The 11,010-nt window shown below is 54.1% G+C and overlaps 1 protein-coding gene across 1 annotated transcript; it reads right to left on the reverse strand.

Moving 5' to 3' along the window:
* Window positions 1-693: 693 nt before the first annotated feature.
* On the reverse strand, window positions 694-3,129 carry CHC_T00004943001 (hypothetical protein). Its single transcript, XM_005716712.1, has 3 exons — window positions 3,100-3,129; window positions 1,135-2,902; window positions 694-779 (listed from the first exon to the last, which is right to left on the reverse strand). Exons 1-3 carry the CDS (start codon window positions 3,127-3,129, stop codon window positions 694-696), a joined length of 1,884 nt encoding a protein of 627 aa, XP_005716769.1.
* Window positions 3,130-11,010: the final 7,881 nt, after the last annotated feature.

An 11,010-nucleotide genomic window follows, 5' to 3' on the forward strand; every position in this document is an offset into this window, starting at 1 on the left:
TTCAAATGCCAAAGGTGAAATGGAATGAGGCAAGAAGTGCGTTAACACATGCACATGCAAAGCCGTGGAAATGTGCTTACAGTAACAAGTAGCACACGTTGGAGAAAGGAACGATGCAGAACGACGTTAAATTAATGTCGTGATCGCGTGATTGCGTGATTGCATGATTGCCAATCACGATGAATGGAATGGCCCTGAGTTCCAGAGTGTTTTGAAAAACGGAATCAGTTTGGTCCAGGCTCTCGCAAACACAGTATTATTGTCTGGTGGATATGGAAGATGTCGATGGCAATGGGCTTGTGGCGAAGCTGGGAGCACAACCACCCCCCTAGCCATTGGTCCAGACCTGACTATTTCAGATGTTGCGTCTGCGCATACTAGAGATGCTCTGATGACCAGTGCGAATGGCGAATATGCAGTATGAGAATGGTAGTCATGCTCTTCGCCATCTGTTCAGTACTCAGATCAAATCGCGCACGTGTGCTCTCGCAGATTGATTTTGGTTCCACAGTTTTTTTCCGCGTGGCATCTCGCGTTCAGTGCAGGGAAAAGATTGGAATGAGGACAAGTGAGGAATACTGTACGTGAAGCTATTCCACATTATCCTGCAACAGGTTATTGAAACTACTCATTTGCACGTCCGGTAGAGAACAGAGAGATCGCAGTCAGACACTCTTTCCGAGATGAAAGAAATTATCGATCTGTTTGGCTTGTATGTCGTCGCCTGTGTAGACCCCTTTCACACAACTGGCGCTTCATGCGTATTACACCGAACTTCTCTGTGCAGTTTGCACGTGAAAGCCGAGTAACGCACGCGTATCTCAAACATGGTCACCACATGTCGGAATGAACTGAAGTGATCAGATAGTCTGAAGTTCACTGCTAACTTGCGGAGAGGTTTCAAGGCTGTTGATCTTCCTGTCGTTCTGCATCCTGCAATCCGTTACTGACAATCGGCCGCACATGAGTTGACCGTCTTCTGAAATTTGGTGTCCTCGATAGGACTATAACCTTCTTTTTACTGCCCACTGCGCTGTGCTATTGCTATTCGTCAAGGACGACTGCTGTACATGGTTATGCACCAGATATGGTGTACCGTATTCTAAGTGAAACAATCCTCCTTCCCGTCGTCACTCGTCGATTCGCTGGAGTCCACGGGTGCGGCAGTGTCACATGTTGATCTACTGAACTTGGTGGCACATGCACGTCGTAGATCGTTCTCATCCTGTTCTTTATCACGGTCATCCTGTGAAAAGTACGCCAGCCCAAGGTCAATAAACCACACCCTCCAGATCACTGCTCCCTCCTCATCAATCTCTCGTCTCGCCCTCATGTTCCGCGCGCCGATGTCCATATGTCGCAGTCCAGTCTCATGGAGCTCTTTAAGTGCTTCGTGCGCTGCATGTGTTAGCAATTCACTATCTCTGCTGTCAAGCACGACATTCCCACACCTCAACACTTCATTGAGCCCGTTTTCGTTTGTTTCCATGCTCAAAGATTCTCCCACATGCTCTGTCACAACCACTGTGTCTGTTACCGGTTCTTTCCAAAGCGCCACTACACGCGGTAACACTGTCCCCAACAAGTGTGGACATGTATCTGCGACTTCTTCGTATACCTCAGCCTCGTTCACGATCATATCTAATCCTTCTTGGCTAGCGCAGTTCCAGTACTTCACGGCTACTTCAATGTCACCATTCCAGCTCCGCAACACCGTCGAGTGCCCGTCCGTCGTGATGATGTCATCTGAAGCCTCCATTAAACGGCGGATCAGTTCTGGCTGATACAACGGTGCTGCATCTTGTTCAAGGAATGCGCAGTCCTGGGTTTTCGGACGCTTATGTCTGTTCTGGATACATGCTGCCATATTTGCAGCTTTAGTGCCACTACGATCAGATGTCGCGTCATTGACACGAGAGCCCAGCCCCGTTTTTTTCTTCTCGGGTTGCAAAATGATGCGACTACTTTCATTGGGCCCAGAGCTTTCACGCGGATTCTTCCTCAGGCGAGTCTGCTGAAAATCATTGAACGCTGCTTGCAATTCATCGCTGCTGTCAGAGCTGGTGTCGCTTTCGCGGAGCACCGCGATGATGCCATGAAACGAGGACTCGTCTGCGTTACATTTGTAAAGCCTTGAAACGTTGACCTCCAGTTTCCATCCGCTCCTCCCGCTGTGCGCTTCAACCTTAATGAACATGGCCTGGTTGTGGTTTGTTAAGAAGACGCACCCATTCTTCGTGTGCATGGCGTGTATCAAAGCCTGCGACATCATGCTGACGTACCAGCTCTTCCCCTCTTCTTTGTATCCGTCATTGTGCGTGGCGGCAACATGCACTGAAGAATTCTCCAGGGCAGGAGCTGGAGTGAGTGGCATTGACGGCCCCTTCACTACTCCTGCAACCAAAACAATTTGTTCTTGATTCCGGTCCATACCTTCCGAAAACAAAAACGCTGGAGAACGACGGAAGACCAAATCAATCGGTGGCGACCCACCATACCGGAACACAGACGATGGAATGCGTTCGTTGTGACCAGCGGTAGCAATTGTTGGCCTTTTGTTGAGCTTTCCGTAAACATCTGCCACAGAAGCAGATGCAGTCTTAACAATATATGACGTATCACTCTTTGTGGTTATGATTTGGTTCTGTGTTAATTGCTGTCTAGCTACAATAAAGCCGCACCCAAGCTCTACACGTTCGGTGCCAGAGAGAGAACTGATAAGAATTCTGCTATCATTACGTGCAGTTCTCACCATGCCGTCAAAGTCGGACCAAGAATTAAATCTTGTCCGCTCGGGTAAAATCTCAATTAGAGTGTTACCTGTGCTTGTATGCCCCTTGTACGCGGGAGAGACGAGCGGAAGAGTCCGTGGAAGCTGCAAGTTGACGAAAAAGTTCTCATTCTGTTCCCTAGACCAAGAGCGCAATGTTGACGGTTCCGGGGGGAACAGATGCGCCATATTCAAGAACGTAGAACTATGAAAAAGGAAGTTTCGTTCAGAACAGTCACTTGGGTGATCTTCAGAACGCAGGCGGGATGATGCTTGTCGTAAAAATGGCGCAGATGTCTTCCCGCGTCTGTCCGCTTCCGCCCTTGCACGCCCTCCCTCGCACACGGATCTTTGTTCATAAGGTAGTAGAGTTGGGTAGACCTGAAAGAAGTGCACAACGCCGGGGGAAGGGCAGGCACTACGGCTGTACTCGATATCCGATTATTTGCGTGGAACTTCAGCTCTGCTGGGGAGCTGGCACCAGTACAAAAAAACGTGAGGTACTGTAATGAAAACAGGGCGGCAGTGACGTGGTATTTTAGAAAACAGGCTTCCGTAAATACTGTAGAGGCTTCAAACTGAAGTTCAGAGTGTAGGAAAAGGCACACCCCTACAGTTGATCGTTAAACTGTGGTAGGAATGCTAGTCTCGAGCGGAAGCTGAGGCTCGGTTTCCCTGAACGTGCGCAGCGGAGGGAGCGGAACGGAGGTGATCGAGCGAGGCAAAGCGAAAGGCCACAAAAGCCACCGGGGGTCTTTTTTCGTGAGTGCGTGAATAACCCCCGGATTTCTAGTCCCTTCAATTTCCCCTTGATTTAAGTACCTGGTCAAATTCTCCTTTGTATTTTTGGGACCGGCGGCGCACCACCGCGGACAGTGCCAGTCGCTTAGGGCTAGCGCTGTCCTCGCTGTACAGTGCCCACGACATAAACAACAGACGTTTACTGCACAGACGTACAGTAACGATACAGTAAAATGAACGATTTTGGGAGATTGCCTAATCTTCCAAAATTGTGCCTCGGAGAATCGGCACCAAACAGCACACAGGCGCATTTTGGAGCGGTCACAGGAGTGAGTGGAGCCTTCTACTTTACCCTTACAGTATAGAAGTTCCTCTCTACAATACCGTAGGGCCAGAGAGTACAATACTTTGATGCATCGCATGGTTGTCCAAGTCTGAGACGGTAAATAGAGAAGGCAACCCAGGCACGAAGGGAGGTCTTCTTTTTTTTATCTTGTTCCCGTTTTGCCTCTGCGATTGCTTTTGATACTGTACAGTACCGCCAATAATTATAGCCGCACCCCACAAATATGCATTGCGGGTAAAGGAATCTTACTTTGCATAAAAAACTGCTTTGTCCTTGACGCATTCCTGCACGCCGAGTCCAAAACAATGCTCAGATTTTGAAACGCATCAATAGTTTGGAAGATATGCATCAAAAACCATTTATGGGGTGACAGTAATTATAGAGTACAGTGCTTCTAAACAACCATAACTCTGGTTCAGTACTTCGTAGGGCCACCTTTGGCCATCGCACAGTCAAAGCAACGCTTCTGCATGCTCCCTACTAACTTATCCAACGTCTCAGTGTTCATATTTTCCCAGCAGTCCATTATACATTCGAGTAGCTCATCGATATTATTAAACTGCCTTTCATGTGCGTACACTTTCCTTACCGAGATCCCCCAAAGGTTTTTTATAGGGTTGAGGTCAGGGGACTTGGCAGGCCAGTCCATAACGTGCACTTCCTCCTCTTCAAACCATTCGTAAACGCGATTAGCACGGTGTACAGCTGCACCATCTTGCATAAACGTCCAGCTAGGACCGAGCTCTTGATCAACAAAAGGAAGGAGATTGGTCTCGAGAGTCTGAATATGCTTGAGCGCATTCTGCTTCCCTTCTAAAACGACCAAGTCACACTTCTTTTTCCCAGCAAACGCACCCCAAACCATCACCGAATCACCTCCTTGCTGGCGCTTTGAAAAAACCTTTCTATCCTTTCGTAAGTCATGCCAATAAATCGCGAAGCCGTCTGGTCCGTCGAAATTAAACTTCTTCTCGTCAGATCAGACTACATTTGCCGAATCACCAGGCGTCCAGGTCACCTTATCTCGAGCCCAACTTTCTCGCGCGATTTTGTGGCGCGGAAGCATCATTGGTGCGCGTGCCATGCGCATATACCGAAGGGTGGGAGTGCTGCTGAGTATTGCACGCACGCGGCTGGACTTAACAGGGAGCTGGAGTGTCTTGACAAGTTCTGTTGATGTCATTTCTCCCTTGTGCGCCTCTCGGATCAGCGCCCTTTTTGCCTGCGCAGACAGCGTAGGCTTCCTCCCGCTCCTTTTTTGTTCCGTAGAGCTCGGGGGCTTTCAAGTAGTTAGCTACTACTTTTGCGGACCTGCCTAGATGCTTGGCGATGCGGCGTATCGACCACTGAGCATCATGCAGGCCCGCAATTTTTCCTTTTTCTTCAGCCGTTAAGGATTTACCGCGCGGCATAATTGGGGGGTCTGTTGGGTACTTTTTTACACGGAAGGCTGCTTGTGTTGAAGCGTATTGTATTGGGCTTTTAACGCGCTAAAGAACGCGGCAAGGAGTCTTTCGGTTGCCGAGTTCTTGGCGCGAGAATGTACTGTACTCTATACTTAATGTCACCCCATGAATACACATGTATTAATATCTGCAAAAGTATTTATGCTTTGCAAAATCTGATTGCAGATTCGGACTCAGCACGCATTGTTTTATCAAGAATGTTGTTGTTTTTTATGCAACGTGTGCTGCGTGCCACAGCACGGCACAAATTGGGGGTGCGGCTATAAATAATGGCGGTACCGTACCTGCAGCCAAAAGCAACGCAATTCGCTATGCCGCAGAAACCGCGCTAGCGGTCCTGAAACTGCTGTGAGAGGTCTGATATGATGTTGTTATGCTTTTCCCGTGAACGCATCTGCGCAGAATCCAACGGGAAGCAGGGGATTGGTGTGCTCTGGCTGTTGACCAAACCATTACACTTTGTTGACATCAGACACGGTACCTCGCTTCACAATACCGTATACCGGGCAACATATCAAGAGCATGATGAAAAGAAAGTGAACTTCCTTCCCATCCATTTTTACCTTGCAGTCGAGTGTGCGCTGTTACAAAAACGGAAATATTGCGATAGAATTCACTATTCGCCATGTGGCGGAGATGCTCTCACGACCTAAACGCTGCGAACACACTCCATGTTTGAGTGAAAAGCGTGCCATATAAATGTCCTGCGTGGCTGGCGGGTGCCTGCCGATCTGTGTACAAGGGCAGACATGGGCAGATACTCTCCTCTTCTGCCCTTACTGTATAAAAGGCCTGTCTTTTGGTGGGCCAAACCGCCGATATACTGAAGCCCATCGAAGTGACCGGTCTGCACGAAAAATTCCATTGAGGTTGACGCCCTCCCCTGTCCTCTCCTTTATATGGCTTACCCGTACCCCCCATCTCCATTGGCGGTCTCCTTCTCCGCCGGGGCTACTGTAGCCGTTCAGGTCGGAGTCTTCTCGCCGGAACCGACGTCGGTCGCGCGCATTGCGGCCTCTGCGGTTGCTTCTGCGCGATTCGTCCGACTCGGTGTCCTCGTCATCGGAGGGGTATCCACCTCCTCCGGCATCGCGGTATCGCGTACAGCGTGATTCGCGGTTATCATCGGAAGAGTAACCGACCCCTCCGGCATCGCGGCATCGCGCGTAGCGTCCGTCGCGGTTCTTGCGCGTCGCCCTGTGGCGAGGTCTTGTGTCTTCTTCCTCGGAGGGGTTTTCTGTACCCTTCGAGGTGTAGCCTTGAGCGCCGGGTGCGCTTCTTCTGCTCGACCGATACGGCTGTCGCTTTTCTGTACCGAAGCGCCCCAGGCGGTTTTCTGTCCCGCGGGGGCCAGCCGTATCGGCGAATACGGGAGGGCCATTTTCTGTGGGCCCTCCTGTAGCACCATAAATTGGTGGGAGGTATATGGTCTTACCCTCCGGGTGAGGGGCCGTTGTACCGATCTGGGGTGCGGCGCCGATCGGTTCAGCGTGCGTTAGCGTAGAATCCGGAGCGGTTGAGTCGCGCTGCACGCGTGCGTCGACTCCTGCTCCGACGAAGGTCGTGGCCAGAAGATTGGCCACGGCGGAGCTGATCGCTCCCTTTAGAGCCGTACCGGACGGGGATTTTTCATCCACAGTGGTGAGCGCGGTCACCACCTGGCATTGGACTTGAGCGGGTAGAAGTTCGTCCAAAAGCGGTGATATCGCGCTGCGTATGTGCGCGTCCACGAGTGCGGGCACCGTTCGGTCGAGGCATACGCGCGCTACCTGGGAGAGTTCCGTAGCGAGGAACTCCTCGACCCAGGCCTGGATGTGCGGCTGAATCGCGTCGACCATCCATTGGACGCGATTCTCAGTGCCTGCCGACACGGCCGGCGTAACATCCGATGCGGACGCTCGCGTGCGGCCCGGTCGCGGTGGCGGTCGCAGCAGGGCTTCCGGGTTCTCCACCCGGGGGCGCGGTGCGCCACTGCCACTGCTGGTGCTCAGACGCCCGGAGGCGGAGTCTCCGCCTTCTTCCGGTCGGTTCATCGTCGAATACGCTTCACGATCGACGCTGTGATTTCTCAACCTTTTCCGCCCGTACGGTTCTGCACACGATCGAGTGACTACGCGTGCGGCTCAACCTCTAGAGTAATTCCCTCCAAAAGAGTACCAAAATGTGGGATAACTCCTCTCCGCCCTGGGTTGGGTGAGAGGCGGAGGCTTCAGCGAGGGAGCACGCGACGCGGACGCGACGCGTTAATTGAACCGATCGGACGAGCTCGCGAAAAGAGAGTGGCTCACCGGCCGGTTACGCGCAGTGGCCCCGTGGTGCGTGAACGGGAGCGACCGGTAACGGGTTAGAAGCCAGCGCGCGCGATAGACAACCGAAACGGATGTATATACGCGCGAAAAGGACGGGAGCGAGCTTGCCCCAGTTTACTGGTGGGGACGGGTGTCAGGTATTAACCCCTCAGAGGAACGCCTCGGACACCTGTCCCAGTATACAGTACCTGCCGCCTAGTGCATACCAGGTAATGTACGCCATTCAAAAACTAGCCCCTCAATTCCTAATTACCGCGCGGACGCTGCAGCTACACGTGTGTACCATTGTACACACGCGCTGCTTACAGACTACTGCACGGATGCCACGTGTGCTAGCGTACACGAATAATACTAGCAGACTACCGCTTGGCCGACACGTGCACTACTGTACACGTACGCCAGATTACGACCGCTCGGCACGCGCGCGATCCCTACACGTGGGCACACCCGCCCACGTGTCCACCGTGCACGGCCGCACTGTTAATAATCTCCCCGCGCGCGCGTCCGTCGTTATACTACAGACGTCGTCCGTATGATAGCGGCGAATCAGCAAGTGCACCAAACCGGGCCACGAAATTGATCCAGCGCTCCTTAGCCATCCGGATTTTAACGCCGTCATCGTGTAAGAACTGTAATGGCGTTCCGCGTCACACTGCAAGAAATGAGCTATGAATCGTACAGCTACGCCCTCGTTGAGGGGCTGTTCATTAAAGTTGATGCTGATGTCCTTGAGAAAGGACAGCAGCGTTATCGGGGAGGAACCATCGAAGTTTTTCATCGTAGGCCCAATTCCTTGGCCGCGCTTCACGAACTTGACAATTCGTCCGGCATCGTTCTCCGAGAAGAGAATAGAAGTATCGTCATGACGAAAGAGGCGATAGTCGACAACGTGCCTTAAATCTTGAAGTAGGGTCTTCGTGGGCTCGATACCAGGCTCTAGAGGTCCCAAGTGGCCGAAGGGCGCCACCGCGAGTGGCGGAGAAGGCGTTTTCGGTCGGTATGGAATCTTGTGGGACACAAGCAGAGGGGCCGTGGCTCGCGCTCTACGAGCGTGAGCATCACGACGAAGCTCATTCGGTTCCAGACAATCGGAACCTGTAGGAAAAGGGTCGAAAGGTCGCAACAAAACCAGACCCAGTCGTGACACGACGCAAGCGTTCGCAGACGTTGAAGATATATCCGATTCTCTCTCTCGCAGCCAATTCGCGCGGCTTCGTTGCTGTAGCATAACCGCCGGCTACTGTACTATACATTAGATTTGGAATTAGATTCAACGCTGTAAGGCACGGACCTTACAGCGTGCGCGCGCGCCTACCTTACAGCGCGCGCGCACCAACACGTGTACCCCACGTGTAGCATACGGGTGCTGTCAGCCCCGACGGCTGACAGCGTTACAGTGCGGGCCGGCCCGCACTGTCTACAGTAAGCCGACTACAGTACAGTCCGTACTGTACTGTAGACGCTTAATTAACTTGTACAATAAATATAGGGAGCGACCGCCGGTGGGGAGGAAGAAGACAGGCAACCCTCCACCGACGGTCGACCACCCAGCTTACTCTACTCACACCGCCGTTCCGCGAGTAGTGACCACCGAGCGGGTAGTGGACGCGCGCGACACCGCGGCGAGCTGCGATCCGCCTCCGCCTGTCAGTACCGGATCGTCAACCGGTACTGCTCCGGGGCGTCGAGGCGTCGATCCGCTCGCCTACGCGCGCGTCCCCGCCGACCACGCTCTACCACCCGCTACCGGCCCGCTTCCGGTGGCGTTGGTTGGTTCAAGACCCTCGGTACACCGATCCGGGGTCTTCCGCCGAACATCGCGAACACCCCCTCCGCCGGGTGTGGGGTGTTTATGCGACACTGGTCTCCCGACCTAGAAGACCTTCAAGATCACGCCGAGAAGGTTGTCCTCTACCTCCGCGTCCGTACGCGTTGAGATGAGCGCCGAGTACCCGACCTCGATCCGATCCGAGCCGACGGATGTGCGAGAGGCCGCGCTACGCGTCCAAGTCGGCGACGGCGTCGCAGGTCCTCGGGACCGCGAACCGTCGCCCGACTTCTCCGAAGGACGCGCTCGCGCGATGTACGATCGCATCGCCGAGTACATCGAGGATGTCCGGACATCTCTCCGTATCGATGTCTCCGACAGCGTCTACGCCCGCTGTATGGAAGAGTTGCGCTCCCTCCGCGAAGGAAGGTTCGAGCGCGTAACTCAGTCCTTGGAGAACCTGCGTGCGCTCGTCGACCAGCTCCATGCCTGTGTGGTGCTGGTCGAGGACGCGCGCATTGATTCCCCCGCCGTAGAGGTTGCGGGTCGACCCGCGAGTGCAAACTCCGGGGTTCGACGAGACCGGCAACCCTTCCCATCTGCCGAACAGATGGGAGCGTTCGCGCACATGGCGGCAGAACTTAACTCAACGCGCCGCCGTGCCCGTGAGATGGAACAGACCTCGGCCGAGAGGCCGCCCGGAGCCTCCTCGAGTAGGCCCGGTGCCACTGTTCCTCCGGTCGCGTCCGGATCGCAAGAGTGGCGTCCGGCTGGTGCCGTCACCAGCCGGACGGCGGAGGACATCAAGCCGACGGCGGACGCGAACTTCGCGTCCGAAACTCAAGCCCTGCCGCATGTCCCCGGAAGCATGCGGCAGTCACGACGGGTACCGACCGAACTCGACCAGGACCGTGGAGGAGTCGCCCGCGGATCAGGGGAACCGATTGTCCCCTTCGATCCTCGCTGGGGCGGCTACCAGCCGGCGGATCTTACCGCGCATCCCGGCCCCGTCGACATCCGAACGTTGCCCGTCACGCCGTTCGGAACGTTGGGTCCCGCCGAACCTGGGGTCGAGCCCGTCCACACCATGATACAGGAGTTCAGCGCCGTCGCGAACTACTGGATGTATCGGTTGGACAACACCTCGAGGCTCGTTACCTCGGGTGACGCAGGACAGATCGCCAAGTACGTCCAACGCTGCCGTGGGCTCCGCCCCACGATGAAGAGCTTCGACGGTACTGATGCGATTCAGTTGCTCCCGTTCCTGAAGGATATCTGGATAACCTTCAATGCCCAGCACCTGACCGAAGGTGTGGCAGTCCGTGTCTTCGCTCACTTCCTCGAGCGAGACGCGGAGCGGTTGTATACGAGTTACACCATGCGCGCCCTCCGCGCCGGCCAGCTCCACGACGATACGAGCTGGCCTGGTCTCGTCAACCAATTTATCAAACGCTACCTAACCGAGGACGTGTTATGGGAAGCGTTTGATGCTGTTGCGTCGGCGCGACAGCTTCCTCACGAAACCGAGAACACGTTCGCGGACCGGCTGGAATCCGCCGCGTTCCGATGCACGGCCGTGTTCTCAGAACAAGCCCTCGCGCACTATTTCG

This window comes from Chondrus crispus, genomic scaffold, assembly GCF_000350225.1.
Source record: "Chondrus crispus Stackhouse genomic scaffold, scaffold_26, whole genome shotgun sequence".
NCBI classification, from domain to species: Eukaryota; Rhodophyta; class Florideophyceae; order Gigartinales; family Gigartinaceae; genus Chondrus; species Chondrus crispus.

Bases quoted from the DNA above. Each gene is read 5' to 3' on its own strand.
- CHC_T00004943001 (XM_005716712.1), bottom strand. From the start codon at position 3,129: ATGAACAAAGATCCGTGTGCGAGGGAGGGC. The intron at 2,903-3,099 runs GTGCAAGGGCGG...TCTAGGGAACAG, and splicing joins ATCCGTGTGCGAGGGAGGGC to AATGAGAACTTTTTCGTCAA. The intron at 780-1,134 runs GTGACGACGGGA...CAAACTGCACAG, and splicing joins GGACTCCAGCGAATCGACGA to AGAAGTTCGGTGTAATACGC.